Source organism: Microplitis mediator, chromosome 11 (assembly GCF_029852145.1).
Source record: "Microplitis mediator isolate UGA2020A chromosome 11, iyMicMedi2.1, whole genome shotgun sequence".
NCBI classification, from domain to species: Eukaryota; Metazoa; Arthropoda; class Insecta; order Hymenoptera; family Braconidae; genus Microplitis; species Microplitis mediator.
This window is the reverse complement of record NC_079979.1, coordinates 15,397,217-15,420,244: the sequence shown is the minus strand read 5'-3', so window position 1 is coordinate 15,420,244 and position 23,028 is coordinate 15,397,217. Positions and strand designations below refer to the sequence as shown.

General features: G+C 27.7%; 1 protein-coding gene across 5 annotated transcripts in view; it reads right to left on the bottom strand.

Moving 5' to 3' along the window:
• The window catches only part of LOC130677045 (gamma-aminobutyric acid type B receptor subunit 2), a 125,090-nt gene that overhangs the window by 21,183 nt on the left and 80,879 nt on the right, over nucleotides 1–23,028 (bottom strand). For all 5 annotated transcript variants that reach the window (XM_057483602.1, XM_057483601.1, XM_057483603.1 and 2 more), the window contains 4 exons: nucleotides 15,039–15,176; nucleotides 12,193–12,360; nucleotides 3,070–3,245; nucleotides 2,710–2,887 (listed from right to left, as the gene is read on the bottom strand). In XM_057483602.1, the coding sequence (XP_057339585.1) occupies nucleotides 2,710–2,887; nucleotides 3,070–3,245; nucleotides 12,193–12,360; nucleotides 15,039–15,176 (660 nt within the window). The remainder of the gene's footprint in view (nucleotides 1–2,709; nucleotides 2,888–3,069; nucleotides 3,246–12,192; nucleotides 12,361–15,038; nucleotides 15,177–23,028) is intronic.

Sequence of the window (23,028 nt, the reverse complement as noted above, 5' to 3'; positions counted from 1 at the left end):
ATATAAATTAAAGTTATTCCTTAAATCATCAAAAGCAATAAATTTTTTCCTTCAGAAAATTAATTTAAATTGACTCAGAACTTAGAAGTTATTAATAAAAATACATCCGCCATTTACTATTTTTAATTAAAAATATCTTTTACACTTTTTTAATCAGTGATAGATTTAATAAAGTTATGGACTAGTTTTTAATTGATTTTTTTCTAAAGATCCAATGAATGGAAAAAAATATATCGCACAAAGGATTAATTATTTTTGATTCGTAGTTGAGAATTTTTTTGCAGTTCAAATAGTGAAAGACTCTATAGCCTGAAGTGAAAATATATATGGATTGATACAAAAATAAATAAATAAAATATATGAAAAACTAAATGATTGGTCTTTTATTACTTTTTTTTTTTTTATTGCAAATAAATAATATTTTCCCTCATTTATAAACGAGATAGCGAATTTATCAGTGAGTAAATATTGGCAATTATAAAATATCAATGGATTTGTAACTTTAAAAATGTGTAAAGGGGATGTAATATTCAAGTTTTGTTTTATCAAAAAGGATTATGCATACGAAAGCTAAATGTGCCAGTCGGTACCTGCCATATGTTTCGCTTTGGCAATGTGCCGAGTTATATAAAGTCATATTCATATATATATATATATATATAGGATATACATAAATGAGAAGTAATACATATGCATATAGATATAAATATATATATATATATATATATATATATATATATATATATATATATATATATATATATATATATATATATATATATATATATATATGTATGTGTATCGACATCATGCTATTGGAATTCCGATAGTCGTTGGGATATCTTTTGTTTACTCTGATCGAAAACGCTTTCTTGGCATTGATTCTCATGGTTAAATGCTTCATACAGCGTTAAATTTACTTTGTAATATTAAATCTGTAGTCTATTCATAATATACAAAGTAACTTTGATGACTTGACTAATAAAGTTATGGGATTTTTTTTTTTTAATAAAAAGCGAAGGAAAAAAATTAGATGGAGATCTAATTATTTCTATGTGAGTTCCCGGGGATTTATTCAGATCCGCTTAGATTGATTACGGAGAAAACGAGTTTCGAATGCTGGCGATATTTTATAGATGGGAAAAGTACGAGCCGATCGATGGATGCATCGCTTGGATTATTTATTATTTGTGTAGTAAATATTACAAGTTGGTAATTAATGCCGGGTAGACTTTACCAATGGTTATATTATTTAATTTATTACTGTCTTAGTCCTGAGTTTTTTAGTAATGGAATACTGAGTCTTATTTAAATTTTATGGAATTATTGTTATATATTTGACAGTTTATTTTAATACGATTTACCGATTGTTAGTTTGTAAAAGTATTAAGATATACTCGAGTTATGGATTAAATATTATACAGTGAGCAAAGTTACTGACATTTAGTAATTTATTTTAATCGGATAGAATAATATTAACTATTATACAGCATCCAATTACTGTACGTTTACTAATTATTCTGTAATTGATAGATAAAAATTAACGATTGACAGAGATAGAGTACAAAAATATATATTTCAAGTTAATTCGGGCGTAGCCAGAGGCGACTAAGGACCGTGAGCCAGCGGATAAGAACTCGCGCTTAAGGATCAGGGTTCGAAACTCGGCTAAGGCAAAAAAAAAAAAAATAAAAAAATAAATCCACATGATTCTCTACTCGGACTTTAAGACACTTTAGGAATTTACAATAACAATATACTCAACACTGATAATAACAACTAAAATAAATAAAAATTGAATTTCATTTAACTCCATCGTAATATAATAAAATTGACTATGGCGTAGAAGTAACATTTGTGGCTAGTGCTCCATTTTTGGACTTTTAATACTTTCTTTTAATTAATCGAAAAGTATTAAAAAAACTTACATTGTGATATCGTGATAAAAGTATCTTTGAACACATTGTAAAAATGAATCATGTCATTGCGTATTTTACAAATTATTTTTAAAGTGTCCAAAACTGGCCCTAAAGTAGCCAAAAACTGTCCACTCAGAAAATTAAGTAATTGTGTTTATTATGCTAAATTTTTAATTCCAATCATCTAAAATGATTGGAACGTTTTTCAATCCAAAAACAGTCAGTGTTATAATTTTTTTTAATAGAATTAATAATTATTGGATGATAACTTCTGCATTAAATTTCGTAACAGTTACTATCAGGATGGTAACAATTATAATTTCTGACAGTAACTGTTACCACCTGGATTATAAATATAACTATCTAGAATAATAATAATAATGAACTCTAGTTAACATACAGGATTGTAACGATTATTATAAATATCGTGAATATTACAATCTAGATGATTTTTACAATCACCTAGATAATATTCCTTATTATCGGATTGATGGTCAAAAATGTTACCATCTGTAGTTATGTAACTAGATAGTAATGCCTAGTATTTAATTTTCTGAGTGTAGCTCTCCCTTAATTGTACACTAAAATTTAGTAAGTACACGGAGAAGTTATCCTCGTTTGAAATAATATGGCGTCATAGTAAAGCCGGACCATGTTGGCCACCTAACGGAGTAACGACGAAATTGAAACAATTTGTTTAAAATAAAATTTACTTAATACTTTTTTTTAGACTGCGAATTTCGAACATTTTTCTCAAGATAAATTTTTAGCAACTCTTAAGAATACTCACGATTCCTGAAACAGTGATTTGTCGATCCGTCGACAATGGTAATAAATCAGTCAGTATAGCGCCATGCAGTGCTTCAGCAAGTTCTGATGGTGCGCAACCACCGTCAGGTTTCAACCACCATTCTTCACCAAATGTACCCATTATAATCCACTGGAATTTGCTGCCAAACATGTGAAACCTACACAAAACATTGTGAATTATTATTATTATTATAGCAATTGTTATAATATTTCGACTTCAACAAGTCGACTTTTATCCTCTTCTCAATAGAAATGATAATAATAATAATACTAAGAGGCTTAAAAAACAAGAAACCAAATAATAATGCTATTAAATAAATAATACCATTTACAAACATACTTGTGAGCTTCACAAAATATCCTTCTGGCCCAAACTTCATTAAAGTTTCCTAGTATTATTCTAACATCTGCATGTTTAAGCTTTTCCAAGGCAGTACTGACTTCCGTGGCAAAGCTTTGGGTTTCCACTACTTCGAGTTTGTTATCATCGAGATCAGCAACTAGTCTGTTGTGTGCCTGTTTAAATTACAATAGATTAATTAAGCATTTATTTTAAGTACAACTGTTTCAGTTTGTTGATTGTGTTTACACTATTTGCGGCTGTCACTTTCAATCTCCAGATGTTCATATTATATATATCCGTATACATATATGTAGATATTTATATAAAGGATTGCTTTTAACAAATGCGCTTGTCGACAAGTAACTTCAAAGATCGTTTCATTTGAATATCAATTCGAATTGTGTGAGCACACAATGCCCAGTATATTGATATTCTGTAGGTATTTAATTATAACTCAACTCCGAAACTTAATTGAACCGGCATAATGGTTTTAAGATGTCAAATATTCAAATTTAACTTCTCGCTAACGTTATTACTGTTGGTTGTTATTAATAATTAATTTAATTTTACAAGACTTCGATCTTTTTAATTATGACACTAGTAAAATCGGGAGTAAATACGGATTTTATTTCAATCCGCATTCACTCCGGTCCGGAGTTTTAATGCTTAAATAAATTTATATTTAATAGAAACAGCTGTTAATTAGAAACATAATTATTTGAATAATTAATTCATTCTGATATTAATAATTAAACTTAAAAAATTATGTTTTTAATTTATAAAATGTTTTAGTAACTCACTAAATTGTAATTTCATATATATAATACATAGTGAAAATATTAAATTATTGAATGGCTACAGTGACATAGTTTTTATGGGAATATTTTACATTTCGGTACAATATGAAATGTTATCTCGTGGTATGGTTGATGTCAGTCATACGACAGTTTGTGACTCAGTGGAATTGTATTTGTTAAAGTTTTATTATCAGATGCTTATAATTTTTAAAAATCATTTCACGTGAATACACGGGAAAAAATGATGCTCAAAATTTTGATAGTTTGTAGTTTATTTTTGACTTAAAATTAGTATATTTGTATACTAATATCAAACCAGGATCATTATATATTACAAAATGGCTATTATTTATATTAAAATTTGATACACGTAGAAGAGCAAAATTTGTAATTTCGTATATTAAAATTAATATGAAAAAGAATCGATAAATTGGTATCTACAGTTATTTATTACTATTCAAATAACCATAGAAAAATTAAAAAAATTTACCACTTATTCGATTTATGTATATAATAAATTAATTTATAATAACGAATAAATAACATTCTATATTAATTATTAGTCAATGGGATAGAATTTATAAAATAAGAGTTAAAAGTTTTCGGTATTTTTATGAGCAAAAAATCAGTATCTAGTATACTAATTTTTCATTTTATTATTTACCACTTATTCGATTTATGTATATTGTGAATTAATTTATAATGATGAATAAATGATATTTTAAGCTAATAATTGATCAGTGATATCGAATTTATAAAATAAAAGTTAGTAACTTTTGCAATTTTCGGCTGGAAAAATCAGTATCTAAGATATCAATTCTTAATTCAACCAATTATTACTTTTTAATAGATGTATGCCACAAATTAATTAATTTTCACTAATAAGTCACGTCCTTATATATCTAAAAGTAATAATATTTACTTAGTTTTCGAAATAATTGATAGGAGTTTTTAGGAATCTACAAAAATTAGTATACCATTTTACATTAAGTACATAATAGTACTAACTATTGATAACAGATTCCACTTTTTACTATTATTTATTAATTTTTAATATTCTATTTTTCCGTGTATATGGAAAGGGAGCTCGTAATTATTTTCGTAAATATAAATGTCAAAATATAAAAGACCTAAGCTCACTATGTATTAGTAATTTTTTTTATGATTAATATTTTCCGAAATTTCCCTTCGGAGTGAAATTTACTTCGAGGGAATTAAATAAATAAAAAATCATCCACTCCGCAAATTTTTTACAGTGTAAGTGTAACTGACGTTCAATTTTTTTTAATAGAAATAGTAAGAAAAAAAAGGAACTAATATATATACATTAAAAATTAGTAACACTTGATTTACGTTGACAGAGAAAACAGTTTCCAATTGGTTACAAAAGAATGCTTTGATATTGCCGTTCGCTTTAATAAAACCCGCCTTTTAAAACGTGCCCTAGGGTAGTAAAAAAGTTGTTCACAGTAGGGCAATTTCGTGCAGATAGCTCTTGTAAAAAGATTCATTACAACGGGACTTTATTTGTTCTATCCGCACATAGCGCAATATTATATATATCAATAGCTATTTTCGAAAGTATGCAATTCCAGAAATAAGTTACTACTTTAATTTAAAATTACTAGTCTACACGGAGAAAAATGGATACAAAAAATATACGAATTTTTAGTATGCTGTCGACGAAACTGTGAACAGGAAGTTGAGTCGCAAAAAATTATTATGCTGCACTACACAGAAAAAAAAGGATTTTTCACCAAATCCTTTTTTTTCTGTGTACCAAAAATCTTATACACTTGAAAATTATTGATGCATTGTAATAAAAATTGTTTGCCTAAAATAAAAAGTATGTGGAGAACAAATAATTTTTCGAGGCTTACAATAATAATTATAGTGCAGCATAATAATTTTTTGGTGGCTCAACTTCCTGTTTAAACTTTAAAGTTTTGTCGACAGTACACCAAAAGTTCGTACGTTTCTTTTCTCTATTTTTTACCGTTTACTTACTTAAAAATCTTTTTCAACTATGTACCTATATACATATATTTTACATATGTATATAGATATATATATATATGCGGGAGAGTATATGTATGTCAGCCACACTCCTAAATTAGGTGCACAGTTGAATCGAAATTGTGACCGTCGGTTTCGGGCGGTATGTTACCTGGACCAACGCAGTGGTCATGTTCAGGTTAGAACCGAATTCTGGGAATTAATACCTTTCACCCATGTACCCACAGTTCTCGTCTCTAACTACTGGTACTATCTGATAGTCAACTAGTCGGTAGTCGGGTACCGTTACACCTCGTAGAGCTAATGACTATTTCCCGAGGCCAATCAAGAATTTCAATAAATCAATTTTATGCATATGCATACATATATACATACATATATATCTCTACATATACATACATGTTTTTTTTCTACAAACTATGGTATTATTTCAGCTAACAACTTTATAATTAATTTAATTTTTTTATGCCATGTGATCTTTTTTAAACAGCGGTAATTTTTTTTCTTTGTGAACATGACGTTTTTGAATTGTTTTAACGATGGAAAAAATTCAATTAGTCTCAATAACTTTTCATTTAATTGGGAATTTTTTAAAGCATCAGTATACTGAGGACTTTAATTAATTATGACATTTTTCGAATATGTTGTGGAAAAATCGACTGATTTTTCTGCAATTTGAAAAAATGTATGTCTGTATTTGAAAAAAATACGAGGTATTTTATCCGAAGTAATTCCCCCAACGTGAAATGGCAAATGTTAGAGCAGAAGACGTCCGGCTGAAACTGCTAGTTACTGTTTGCTGTACACAATGTTGTATTATTTGTAGCTACTACACGGTGGCAAGTCTGACTAACGAGTCTGATTCACTACAAGACTTGTTCATCTTTCATCTAAAACTATTATTCCCTTGGATATATAAGACAGCTTCTTGCTCAGACGGATTTCCGTCGGTTTAAAAGTTCCACAAGAAAATTATGTGAGACAAAAATATAAAATAAAAAATCTAAGTCATATGTTTTTTTTATTTATGGATTTACTTTCATTTTAATATTCAATTTTTTATCTGTCGTTCAATTCTTGAGTATACCTTTGAGTCTTTCATATTTATTTTATCTATTTATTTATTTATATTTTTTTCTTTTGGTTATAGAGAAAGATGTCGATTGCGTCTTAAAATGTCTGGTCGTAAGTTCTTTGGAAGTCATATCGCATGTCAGACTTTTGACGTTTCTATCTTTAAATTTAAAAATATCCAATTTAATATTTTCATACTTTTACAATTTCCTTTTTTAAATTGTATTTTTTTTAAACTCGTAAATTGTGCGATATGTGTGTGATTGTCATATTGAGTAATACGTCCGGTAAAGTCTATATTTGTGATAATAGTTAGTTTGATATTGGAAACAAGATTAAATTTATCGCTAAAATAATATTTATTTAATTCTTTTATTTTAAAATATATCAACTTTTTTTTATAATTTATTATTATTTTTTTCAATAGGCGAGGGCTGGGCGAAATGGAGACCCAGGGAAAAAATGCACTTTATCCTGTCGACACTAAATCTTTTGCTTTTCACTTATACTCGAAAATAATAAGAAAAATTTTCAATTCTTATTGAAAAATTTATTTTTCCTATTTCCGACGAAACGCGATAGCTTTGAAAAATATGAAAATAATTTTTGTTTTCTTATATGTGACTAAATCTAGCAAATATGACCCTCCTAACTTCTAAATTGTGTATGCGGTATCGTATTTTTTTTTTTTTCTAATAAAATTCAAGGAGCATAAAATTTAGTCACATAAATTTTCATGCTGTTCTTATTGGAAAATTTACAAAATTTGCAATTCAATTTATTTGCTAAGATAATGTGATAAGAAACATTGATCAAGATAATAAAAATGTAAATGCGGAAAAGAAAATGCGTGAATTGAAAAAAAAAAAAAAAGAAAGAAAACTCACAAACGTATAATAGCAAAGTATATATTTATTTTTTCCGCAATACCATAACCTTAAATTTCATCGAACCCATCCTGAAAAATCATTACATTTAATTTTATTTTAAAATTACCATAAAAAAAAACTGCAAGGAAAAAATATCATCAAATCAAAATCACGAATTGAGGTACGGAACGAATGAAAGGTTTAAATTTATTCTGAAAGTATGATGTAGAAACTCCATATTGCAGAATATATATATTTTATTCGCCACTCATCAATGACAATCTATCCCCACTCTAGTGAATCATACATTTATATAAGACGACCCTATTAAAAAAAATCCATTTGGAAATCCAGCCTAGATTCCTATGTAAGTTTCCACATGGCGTTTTCGGATGGTTTCCTATGGGAATTTTAATCTGTTCCTTTACTCATATACGCGTATCAATAACAATTGATAAAGAAATCAAGATATCCCGGATTTTTTATAAATTACTTACATAGAAACTCAGATTTCTATATGAATTTCCCACAAAGAAATCTATATATCGATACTGCCATTCTAATACGTCGTATCTCACAAAATTTGACATTTCCACTTTTCTTGAAAAATGGAATCATTGTAACAATGTGCAGCTTATGTCAAAATTTTAGAGGTCAAATTGTTTATTTAGTATTTTTAAATAAATATTCTAATATGTCGTATCCCACATTCGCATAGGTTCAGTCACGCTTAACATTTTCAATTTTAAGTTAATTTTAAGGAAGTAATTAACGACATCAGTAAGAAGGTAATTATACATAATTTTTGACTCTTCTAACAGTATATAATTCAAAATTATTTATTCACTACAAAAGCCTGTATTTTATGAAAAACATGAAAATAAATTTGTAGGTTATAACAATGTAAACATATTACAAATAATTTTCTTTGCCAACCGTGAAACGTTTTTATCGTCTCTTGAAAAATTTCCCAAATGTGAGATACGACGTATTAGAATGGCAGTATTGATATCCAAGTTCCTGTATGAGAATCCAAGTACCCAAAGTTTCCTATGGGGATTTCCCACATGGGAATCTATATACCCATGGTTTTCTATATGAGTTCTTATATAAATCTATACTTCTCTATGTGGATTCCCCTGAGGTTCCCACATGGATTTTTTTTTTTGATAGGGTAATGAGTTTATATATTTAAAATTTAATTCCCAGTGTGGGAAGATTTCACGCGTAAGCCACCTGGCAGACGCGGCCTAAACTAAATTCCCTAACCGAAACCAACGTAAAATTAAATATTTATTTTCACTAAGTGTATAACTAAAGTAAGTAATAATAGTAATAATAAACATATAAAATAAAATTTTAATAATATTTAATCAAGTAAATATTGTAATAGCAAGTTTTAGTACTGTAGTCATATGAAACATAATATTTACCTAGCGTTCAAGATACTATTGAGTTTAATTAAAGTCTGTGACCTAGAAACACTAGGTTGTATTAATTTATGAAGGGTGTAGTGGTGTAGTATACCAGATACGACAATGTATACTCACATATACATATATACATATATGTATCTTATAACCAAAGAGTTATAGAGCAAACGTGGAGGCAAGTGAAAAAACATAAGTAGTACTTAATATATGCACTAGCACGTACTTACATCAAAGTACTGAAAATAATAATAATTATCAGTACACTATAATTTTATTTTGACTTTAAAATCAATTTATTCCTACGAAAACTTTTCACGTAAATATTTGTGTATATTTTTTAAAATTTTATATATTTATATTAATATTATAATTTAAATTAAATTTAAAAAAATTACCATTCGCAATTTTAATTATTTTTTATTACTATTTTAAAAGTTTTATAAAATAAATTACCATAATTTTAATTACAACAACAAAATAACATTCTCGAAATGCTAAAGTTAATATTCATAAATTTAAACCACAGTTTATGTTGTATATATGTATAGAAATACTTTTGCTGTAGGCAAAAGTGAAGAAATAAAAAGACGAGGGTAAATAAAAAAAATATACAACGAAATATAGCAGATGTGAGTGTTCCGTTTTCATTACTCGTTTTTTTTTTTGCCGACAAAATTTTTTTCCATTTTATATATATCTGAATATATGTAAAACATCCATCTTGAAAAATTTTAAAGAATTTTCGTGAATATTTTATTTCAGAATACTTTCAAGTGTAAACCCAATAATGTAAGAGCAAAAAAATTTTTCACTCCCGCTTGCATGCAGAAAAAAAAATATATATATAGAACAAAAAAAATTATTCACTGTTATGGTATTATATATGGTGTGTGTGAGTATTATGCATATATGAGTATGTTGCAGGTAGATTACTCATGGAATTCTCTACGCTTTGCAGTATAGTATAAGCATCAACAAGAGCTTCGGCTTTGGCTTAAACCATATTATAGCCTTATACATATATCATATATATATATGACTACTTTGAATATTCCTATCGTATAGTTGACTCTTTACACAACTTATAATGTATTTATCACAGAAATATTATATAGAGAATAATAACTCAAGACTTCATAAACAACAAAAAAAAATTTGTAAAATATAAGGACGGGAAAAACGGGACGCTAAGAAAATAATGAATTTTTGTGCATTTGAATACAGTGAAAAAAAAATTTTCACGAAATTTTGGAGCTGTCTATTTTGCTCACCAAATTTCAGCCCCCTCCCCAATCCTGTAGGGGAGAGGGGGGGGGAGGAGTGGACCCGTACACGGAAAAAAATGATGCTCAAAATTTTGATAGTTTGTAGTTCATTTTTGACTTAAAATTAGTATATTTGTATACTAATATCAAACCAGGATCGGAAGGAAAAGAGCAAAATTTGTAATTTCGTATATTAAAATTAATATGAAAAAGAATCGATAAATTGGTATCTACAGTTATTTATTACTATCCAAATAACCATAGAAAAATTAAAAAAATTTACCACTTATTCGATTTATGTATATAATAACTTAATTTATAACAATGAATAAATAACATTTCATATTAATTATTAGTCAGTGGGATAGAATTTATAAAATAAGAGTTAAAAGTTTTCGGTATTTTTATGAGCAAAAAATCAGTATCTAGTATACTAATTTTTCATTTTATTATTTACCACTTATTCGATTTATGTATATTGTAAATTAATTTAAAATGATGAATAAATGATATTTTAAGCTAATAATTGATCAGTGATATCGAATTTGTAAAATAAAAGTTAGTAACTTTTGCAATTTTTCGGCTGGAAAAATCAGTATCTAAGATAGCAATTCTTAATTTGACCAATCATTACTTTTTAATAGATGAATGTCATAAATTAATTAATTTTCACTAGTAAGTCACGTATTTATACCTAAAAGTAATAATATTTACTTACTTTTTGAAATAATTGATAGTAGTTTTTAGGAATCTACAAAAATTAGTAAACTACTTTGCATTAAGTACATAATAGTACTAATTACTGATAACAGATTCCACTTTTTACTATTATTTATTAATTTTTAATATTCTGTTTTTTCCGTGTAGGAGAAAAATTAGCTTAAATTTATACTACATATAAGCCTTTTTTTACCGGGTCCATTTTGCCTCACTCTCCTCTATATGTATTAACTGTCAATTATTTAATCATTTATAATTTGATATTATTACATACTAGTTATATGAAATCTTGAATAATTAGACCAATTAATTTGAAAATTATTTGACTAGTGGAAAAAATTTGAGTTTAGGAATGAAATTTACTTTTGAATCTTTCGACCCTAAATTTTGAATGCAATTGAAAAAACAAAAAATTATTTCAATGATGACCATAAAATATATTTTAGTCATTTAGTAATATATAATTTATTATAATTATCGAAAAAAAATGATTTTTGCACTAAAAATTGTCATACAGTGATTGTAAAACTAAAATGATTTCCTTTTAGCTGATATATTATGCATTAAATTGTTGAGTTTAAATTATAATACATTTAGTAATCGACCTGGATAATTTAAATCTTTCTCGGTATCCCTGAGTTGAGACTCAGTTTAAATATAAAACTAAATAATAAAATTTAATATATTTATATATTAATATATTCTTGTAATTTATATTTAAAATTAGCATCAGTATCTCAAGTTTATGAATTCTTAAGAAGTAAATGAGAAACAGAGATTGGTGTGAGGAGAAATGTTTTAGTTTAATAATAAGAAAGTCTTTTGTGGGGATTCAAGTGTACCTGGACCGATACCAAGAGAGTTGAGAATGAATTGAATGTACAAAGAAATGTAAAATAAAGAGATGTATTATGGAAGAAATAAAGAAATGAAGAAAGAGACTTACAAGTGCATATCGAGGTTCATTTTGGTAAATTGTTCCAACTCTTGTCCAGTTGAAGTGGTTCAATAATGCCACTCTGGGCGCATTGAAAGCATTTTCAGACGGCACTATTCTGAAGAAATTGGGAAAGTTATCACTGGTGAACATTGGATGAGTGTCGGCATAACTTAACTACAACAAACAATAAATATTTTATAAATTTTTAGCAAAATAATTTGTTAAATTATTAGGAGTGTGCGAATAGTTTGAACTTATTTACGAATAATTGATATCGAATCAAATCAAGTGACTCGAATTTTTTAATTTTTCGAAAACAGTCTAGTCGCGTTATGAATCTGCCCGAGTCGAAATTTAGAGCCTCTATAGGCCCCTCTAGCCCGAAATAGATCCGATTGAGAGCCCTGTAGTCCTCTAGCTCCGACTGAACCCAGAGGTCTGAACATTCACTGAGAGGTCCGATTTTGAACCTTCAAATCCGACAATATTAGTCTCGTAATAAATTTCGATTCATTATAATTAAATTATTTATGATGATAGAAAAAATTAACGATTTTTTAAAATTAATTGAATGGTTTATTTGAGGAACCCCATAAGTCAAGAAAACAAAATTTTTCAGGAAACACAAAAAAAAATTTTTTTGAAAAAACTTGACATTAAAATAATAAATAAATAACTGAATACTATAATGTTAGCGTCTCTGAAAAAGATTCCAACAAGAAAAATTTAATTTTTTAACTGAAACTACTTAAAAAAATTATTTAAAGTTGATTGACTTGTAAAACTAAAACTGCATATGTTTATTTGAGTCATTGACTTAGGGGGTTTCTCAATTAAATGAAATTGCTGCCACCCGTTAATTTTTTTTTTAAACGTTGATTTGGTTGATTTCTATGGAGGGATATTCAAAGAATCCAAAAATGCAAAAAAACCCGATTTCGTAAAAAACATGACTTATGGGGTTTCTTAAATAAACGATTCAATTGTAAGCATTATTTTTTTGACATGCAACGAAATTTATATAAAATTAATTATTATTATCAATTTATTATAAAAAATTGATCTATTAACAGCATTTACTGTATATTTTGATAATTTTAATTGAAATTATTTTACCCATTGTAAATGCAAATAAAATCCAGAGTAACATAGATTATTAATCTATTATTATTTATCATTACCTAAACATATACATTAATCATAATATTAATAATGCTAATGATAATAATAATATTCATATTATTATTACAATAAAATAGGGCTCAGAGGTTCCAAATAGGGCCTAATTTTAATTTTCATCAGATCCTCTATTGAACCCTAAAGTGCTGAAAACGAAAATTTGTAGCACTCCAGGGACCAAAATCGGACCTCATTTAACATGGAAACAGACTCTATTTTGAGCCTCTAAGTCCGAAATAGATCCGACTTTAGAAGGTTCAAAATGGGCTCTAAATTCCGACTCGGGCGCTTGTAGGGGTGTAAGAAAATGCAATTCTAAGAATTCCTGTACATCCACTTCTGCTCAACAGTCGACTGTCGTGCTCGCACTTCCCTTTACGTTATAAGTATGTCAGTGTACACATGATTATTTTCATAGTCATGGAGAGGGAAAATCTTCAATAGGAAATTAAGTCGACGGAATAATTTGAAAAGTTACAAAACCGAATTATCCGAATATTCAAATCAGACACTTCTAAAAATTATATGAATATTCAGAGTTAAAATAAAAGTGTCGGACAAATGAGTCGACGATCAAAGAAATTCGTTTATCACACACTGATTCAACATTTAAAGTCGCTGTGGCTTGTAGACATTACGATCATGCTTTTGGTTATTTTTTTATTAAACTTAAACTTGTTCTTTCCCTTTAGATCCTTTTTACACAGAATATTTTTTTTTTAATGCGCTTCTCATGTGCAAGATAGTGGAATTTTTACTGCAGAGCTCATAAAAAATTCTACGCTAACCATCTATGTAAACTTGGATACATATTTTTATATGAATATATATTTATATATTTATATATGAGGTCGGGCGAAATGGGGACGTTGAAAAAAAAAATTTTTCACTCATATTTTAAGAAAATAATGAACAAAAAAAAAAAATTTTATCAGTTAATAGCAAAAAAATTTATTTTTTAATAAAATTGTGCGGTCTGTAAAATTAAATTAATTAATTAAAATATTTAATGAATTAATTGAAATGTATCGTGTGCTTTTAAATATTTTTATATGAATAAATTTCATCGATAGCTAAATATATATAAAATTATTTTGTCCATGATGTATATATTTATAATGAAAACAAATAAATAAAAATGTAAAGAATAAAAATAAAAAATAGTAAATCGGGTGTAAGTATAAAATAATGAAATAATTTATAATTACATAAATGGATTGTATAAAATAATAATTTATTCAGGTTAAAGTAAACTGAATTGACGGTTTTGGATGGGCGACATACTACATACTATTCATATTCTATCTATATGTAAATGTGGTGTCAGTTTGCAGTAAATGGGGAAGGGGAAAGTGGTTACAGGGGCCGAGAGTGAAGGGATCAGAGAGATGTGTTATTATAATATGTATGACGTGTGTATGTATGTGAGTAAGAACAACCAACTGTCCACAATGCATCGTATCAAAATTTAACTATATATATATATATATATATATATATATAAGCAAGAGCATAAAGAGAAGGAATAGATATTACCGTGGATCGTGTACTGCTAAGCCACATATTTAATAGTTTACTTAAACAACTATGTAATGTTTATCCGCCGGATTTGAAAGTTTATCATCATCATCATCATTATCATCATTATTATAATAATTATTATGAAAGCTTACTTGGGTTAGACGCCAGTGTTTAGAGGCTTTGGCAATTGGATCCGTGACTTGGGTACACGCAGCTCCAAATAACATTACTTTGTGTGGTCCACTGTGCATCATATCAAAAAATGCTTTTACTCCAACCGCAGCATTACACTATAATATAATACAACAGATTTTTAATTATTAGATATTTGATATAGTGTAAATTTGATATCGTAAATTAATTAGTACTGTGTGTATAATAACGAACAACGAAGACCACGATATATACAGATATATATGTTGTATGTACAGTATTTAATTAATCATTATTATTTATATTATGTTATATTATGCATTGCGCATGGTCATATTATTGTATATATTTTTGGTGTAGATGACCTTTGATTCATTAAATTTTGGTGTCTTATTTTTATTATATCAGAAAATCAGTCAGAACCTTCACAAATATAATATACATATATATCTATTATCACATTATATACATATATATATTATTATTATCATATTGTAAAATCAAATTCAATTAATTATAACATTCACTTGGAATTTAATTTAATTTTTTTTAGAATTATAAGTTTTTTTAAGTAGAAAAATTTATCTATGGCCAGACATGGAGGCTGATTTTTTTTTAGAAAAATTGAAAAAAAAGAAGTGTATGAAGTTAAAAAAAAATATAAGATTTATTTTATAATATTTTAGAAGAGGGACAAAATGGTGAATTCAAAAATTAATTTATAAAAATTGTATATTTAAATTTTCGACAAAAATATTGATGTTGATTTTTTAAAAAATTATTAATCAGTTTGAAAAAATTTTCTTGTTAAACCCTAATCTATTTGTAAATCAAGCTTACAGAATATTGATCGAAACTCAATATCCCGTCACTGGCATGATGGGTTCCTTTAAAATAGAAGCTGAAGATTCAGCGGCCTTTAACCTACTCTACAACTTCCTTCGCAGATTGATGCATCGTCACTAATAATTTAACACGCTTTTGATTTTTTCACAAAAAAATTTTCGACGAGAAAATTTATAGCGGGTATTACAATTAGTGTTTAATTAAATTCTCTATGTAGTAAAATCGTGTTTTACGTTAAACTGCCAACTGCCCAATCAGAGAAAGGTAATACGGGATAACGTAACTGGATTTAAACTTCTGGGTTCGCTATTCCGAATAAATGTTTAAATGACATTACAGTGATATGTGTAGTACACTTTACAATAATTCCTTTCATCTACCAACATTAGTATCAATTATGATAGTTAATAAATAATAATAATAAACAGTAATTGCTGTAATTACAAGTTTAATAATAAATTTGAATTTCAATCCAAATCAAATTTAATTTCCTCGAAAATTCTTCGAATTTACGTCATGTAAAAAATATATAATAATAATTTATAAAATATATATTAATTGCCCGTATGAAAAAGCAATATATGAGCTTCAGTATAATTCAAAATATATGATAAATTATAAAGAATTATAAAAAGTCATATATGGAGCCATATACAAAATTTTGCCGAAATATTATATGATTTTATAGTTTGCAACATATATATTGGTAATATATTTTTTTTACATGCTAACTTATAAGTATTGCTTATAATATTTTCACTATACTTTAAGTTATATGATTTAATTATATGACTCACATATAATATTTATACATATAAATATATCGACAGTATATGGTTTTTTCATACGGGTGACTAGAAAAAAATAAATATTCGAATAGAGAAAAATAGTATATTGCATACTTAGGACACTAAGATAGTCTTTATGTGGCCTGGGCAATGTTTTCAGCACGAGTCGTAGGGTTACATACACGGCCCGGAGACGTGTGCTGAAATCATTGCGCTTGCCGGATAAAGACTATCTGAATGTCCTACTATGCACCATATTTTATTCAACAATTGCCTGATTTACGCGATTAATGACAATCTGCGAAGCGAAGTCTGTGACTGTTTAGCGACACAGCGCACCCACAAAATTACAACAAACCATCGGCTTTAAAATTCAGAATTCATATTTAATTGATTTAAAATTTACTCGGATGTTTTAATTATTAATTCCAATATTTATTAACAAAATAAATACAACACAACAACGTGGTATAACCCACTCCCCATATGATGAATTGAAGTAACCATATTTAGTGTACTAGCCGTTCAACATGGATTTTGACAAAAAACTTCAAGTCGTTCAACGAGTTCTTACGATGTTTAATAGATGGAGCTCAGTTAAAAATCTTGAGACACGTGGTGAAATGTCATTTCAACACTCACTTTTCACAACGCCAGTGGAAGTCGAGGACATCTATTTTGATTTTACTCAACTTCTTTGCACCGGTCGATAAACAGCCGTTTAAGGTTCGCAACGCAGACGTCATAAAGCGCGAAAATCAGGCCTGCGTTGAATAAAAAAAATTTACATAATTATAAGACTAAAATAATAATAAATTTATTTACTTTTATTTAGTAGTGTCCTATTTAATTTGAATATATTTGATGTTGAAATAAATTAAATAGTATCGTTTAAATAAAATCCTATACTGTCTCAATTTAAAATAATATTTAGAGTACATGCATTATATATCCCGTCACTTAACTTGAAATATAATTGCCGTAGTTTAAATGTATATTTATTCTATCGGTATATTTATATACAATTTTCGGATTTGTGTGTGGGAAATATTGATCATTAATTAGTGTAGTGACTCGTTGGTTGGAATCAATCGGTCTACATCACTGAACCGACAACGATGATCAGTCAAATATATATGCATGTATATTATTAAAATAAATCAAACGTAAAATAAATGAGTAGCAAAATTCATTGTTTCAAAACCTCAGTAATTTATTTAATGACTCGATCGTTCAAATTTTTTATTGGACAGAAATATATTTGTATACTGTTAAGAATATGTGGAATAAACGCGGAGTGAATGCGGAACGGATGACTGTGTATTTATTTAATCCCCTTGAGGTGTACACTCCGAAGAGAAGTTTATTTTAATCTTAAAACTCTGAATCGGAGTAAATTCGGATTTAAATAAAATTCTTAACCACTGATTCAACTCTCAATTTTTTATAGTATATAAATTGATATATTTATTGTAATGAAACTAAAATACTGGTTGAATATAACTTTGTAAACAGGAAAAAAAGAAACAAATGATTGAAGCTGAATATTATGGAACTAGAGAATACGAATGATGATATATTCCTACTACTTACTCTCAATTCAGTATGTACGTGGGTTTTTTATTTTTACCTTGTATTTTTTTTTTTTTCTGTACCACTATACCCAAGCTTCCTTTTTCATGATCCACTCTCTACTTCTTGTCTCTTGTCATTTTCAACGGAATGTGAAAGCCCGATTATTATTTTTCTTTCTTATGTACTCTTATTGCAAGTATAATGTACTCACATCCATTCTTTTTAAGACAACGCAATTTTTTTTATGTGGATAATGCTCATAAAATAGATAAAAATTGTGATTTTTTTTTTATTTATTTTTCCACAAATTTTTTCTATAAAAGAAGAAGCAAAAAAACTAGTGACTTCTTGCTCCTTTCTTTTACATGAAATTTTGTGGGCCTCATCACCCCATCCGCATGTTGAATCTTTGTACAGATCTAGTCGTAAAAAATTCAAAATAGGGCAAAATGGACTTCCCAGAAAAATTTGTTATTTCTAACAAATTTCGGGTGGTCCATCTTGACATCTCCTCCAATTAAAATTTCTAAGTACGAATTATTAATTACGGATTTTAATTCTTTGTCAAAACTAGTATTTTTTCTTAAAAAATTTTATTTCTTTTAATCCCTAGACTATTAACTCCTAGTCCCTTTTTTCCACAAAAAAAAAAAATAATTCACGTAAATTAATAATTAAAACAAATTTATTTTTGTTACAATAATTATTTAAAAAAATAATTGCAGCGTTTGAGTTTTTTCTGGGTTAAAATAACATGCTAGCTAGTATATGGAGTGGATAATTCGCGAATAAAGAGGTAAAAAGAGAGTACGTGGTTTTTACTTTTTTTTACTTTTTTTATTTGTATTTTTTTCTTTCATTCATTATCATTATAATTTTTTTTATTTGAATACTGTGACAGGTGTTGGTTACACAAGAAAAAAATAATTCTTGAAAAAAGGTTTTGTGAAATTACAGCTCATTGCATAACCAACTGTGTACTGTTGCTAAGAGAATTGGCTTCTTAAATTTAATGCGTACTTGAATGTAATGTCAAATGGAATTGCATAGAAATAAAAAAAAATTAATAAAAAAGTCTCATTGCTTGATTTTTATAAAAATATTTTAAATAAAAAAAAACATTACGCGTTGCATTTAATTGTTTACTTCGAAAATCAAAATTAGGTGTTTTATTACACACCTCAAGCGCGAAAGCGCTAAGGGTGCTTTATGATCGCTCTAAATTTTTTGACTCATTCACTCACATTAAATTATCTCTAGACTTTTTCGATTACACTAAAATGGGTCAATTTTCATACCAACACAAAGACAATTTATTAAAGAATAATTTCGACCCAATATTAAGTCGATTAATTGTTCCATTAATTAAATATAAATTATGTTAATCCCAGTGACACGAGTTATCAATTGTCGTGTATGAAACTTAGTAAACCAAATAACTTTCGATAGACACAATTAATCGGCCTAACTTTTTTTTTTATTATCTTTGTATTTTTGATCACAAGAACCCTACACTGTAAAAAGAGCGGTGTTAAAAATGGACTCATTTTAACTCCGCCCGATGTTAAAATAAAATTACACCGGTGTACACTCTAAAACCAAGTGTGTAGTCGAAATTAACACACTTGCCAAATAACATTGAGACGCCATAAGCATTCTATAGATTTTTAACACACCGTGAAACGTGTTTTAAGTGACTACAAAAAACTATAGTTTTGTGTATGGCCTTAAACATAGAACACAGTCAATATGTGTTAAAACAATACACTTGTAACACACTTGGTTTTAGAGTGTATAGGAGGAGTAATTCACCGGTGTTAAAAATACCGGTGTTAAATCGGGGTAACCGGTGTAAAAACGGAGTAATATTGGTGTAAAAGCGGGGTAATACCGGTGTAAAAGCAGGGTAAACTGCGTCCGCTTGGAGTATTAACTTTGAAGATTATAAAACACAAAAAATGTCAGTTCTTTATGAAAATTAATAAAAAATATCATTTATCAACAAGTATAGTGATCGAGTAAGTAAAAATATTCACAAAGTTAAATATTTTAACACCGGTAAAGAATATCTACACCGGCGGCGGCGTTATTTTAACACCGGTCTAGAATATTTACACCGGCGGCGGCGTTATTTTCACACCGCTTTCGGTGTTTAAATTTAACACCTACACTGCTTGGACTTACCCCGGTGATTTTTTACAGTGTATTGATAATTACTGTCTAAATCCTTTTAGTTTAATTGTAATTAATTAAAAACGTAATACTGATTATTCACGAAAAGTTTAGCGGCCATTGTTATTTTTACTATTGTTATTATTACAAAAGTAAATTTTTTTTTTCATTTTTTCTCCCTATCAACTACTGATAGCAGCACTAGCGTAAAACAGTAGGGTTGAAAAAAAAGAGCGACATATACAACAAAAATGCGGGATATTTAGAAAAAATTTAAATAAAAAAAAAATATTACACTGGAATTAAGAAATAAAAAAATCAAATTAATAATTTAAAAGTTTAATGAAAATTCATAATAAAAAAAAAAATAAAAGTAATGATTAAAAATAAAATGAGCGATTGAGGTGTGCAATTTTGGATTTTCCAACATTTTATAAACTCTTCATTGGCGTACTAGACCTATTATTTATTTATTTTTTTTTCATGTATAGAACATATGTATATTATATATTTTTTTATTTTTCCACTTATAGATGCACTGCAGCATATCTGGGTTCCTTAGTGACGCTCCATTAACTCACCAGCAATTAAGAGTACGTCACGCCTCACTGAGTAATTTTTCCAGCCACCAATCAAATTATAAAGCTTTCACGTCCCGCGATATCTAATATATAACCTACTCTATACATATTCGTATATATATACGCATTAGGCAGATATAAGAGGCAAATTAGCGGGAGTATTATGTGGACTAAGCAAAAGTTGGACCAGATAATTCTCTGGTGATAAATTAAATACAAGTTTATTTCAGATGCAAATGTACTGTTGTTAATTTATTTTAATTTTATTCATTTATTTTACTAGGTCTATTTTTTATTTTAATTAATGGTCAAGTTTATTTTTATCTGATGAAATTAAAAGTAATTATAATTAGTAAATATTTTTTTTAATGCGTAGACGGTAGGAAATCCTCACTTATATGCTAAGTAGTTGTGGATAATTACCATTGTTTTAAATAACAATACGCTGAATTATTATCATTGTTGTTTTTTTTTTTTTTTTCTTTTTAGCAAAGTCAAGGTATGGAAAATTAAAAAGAATCAACTGGAAATTTTTAATAATGAGACAAAAGAATAAAAAAAGTATATAGGAGAAAGGGGCAAGATGGGCCGCTCTACACGTAGGTTGGAATGTCCTACGTTCCTCTCTTGGTGTGTAATCTACTATTGAGATGAAATAAAATAGAAACCGAAATTTGATAGATTTTTTAGAGGGCCATTTTGCCCCAAATTTAAAATTTCTATTTTTGGAGCATATGGATTACGAATTCGCGGCAGAAGACTAGAAAAAGTATAAGGGGTAAAAAAATTAAATATTGAAACTTTTTTTTGGAAGACCCACTTTGCCCCAAATTTAAAGATTTTTAATTTTCAACAGGCGCGGCATATTGAGACCGAAGACATGACTTAAGGGGTCCATTTCCCCCCTTTCCTTATTTATTAACAAAAAAACACAAGTTAAAAATTGGCGTAATAAGAATTTGAATAAAAAAATTTTTTTTCAATTTGATATCGGATTTGGAGTAAAAGTTATAATTAAATTAATGAATTTTCAGGTTTGAATTTTTAGTAAAAAAATAACCGTCCGGGCATCGTCAATAAAAAAATATTTTTTATTTAAAAAAGAAAAAAAAAATAATTTTCCCTCGGGTTTCAATAAATATTTCAATCCGGACAAATAAAAATTTAATTTCGACATTAAATTTAATGACCGGCTGAATATTTAACTTTTATTGGAAGTCAGAGGACAGTGATTTGATAAGTGCTCTATTATGGACACTAACAAAAAACCATGAGATTGTAGTTTTTTCTTGAAGGGAAAAACGTCGCATCAAAAGAGCTTTTGGAAAAGAATCAGACCTGAGTTATGTTACGTATTAGCCATCAGATCAATAAGTCACTTCTATTTTCTACGTAACTTCTATTTCAATGATTCGATTCAAAGTTATTTTTAAAAGTGATCGTAAATTTTTTTCCGCGTGAATTATCGTTAAGTTTATTTTTGAATTTTAATTAATTAATTTCCGAGCATTAAATTATTTTTTTTAAAATATTGATTGGAATATTTGTTCAATTGATCAATAAAAAAATTATAGGTCTCAAATAGAGCATTTATAATTCGTTAAAAAGGTTTTTAGTTGAATGTTTTCATTTGAATTCACATTTTCAGTGCAATCACTGTAACTAAAGTTTAATCGACTTTATCAGAGTTATATTCATTCCGGTGGTCATTGGAGTTTTTTTTACTAAGCGAAATAAATAATTACAGTAATGTAAATAAAAATTCAGTAAAGAGTAAACTGAAGGAAGGAAATTACTCTGAACCGCGCATTTAATCGGGTGAAGAAAAAAATACTTTACTGTGAAAATTAAATTATTTTATTAAAGTAGAGTCGCGTAGTTAAAAAATAGTAATCGGAAATAAAACTGTAAAAGAGTCGGTTCTTTTGGCCGTAAGCTTTTATCTCGAGCTCGTGTTTTTTTGTTTGCATTTGAGGATACGTACTAACTTATTACTTATTTATCCAAACAGTTCCCGGATGTTTTAA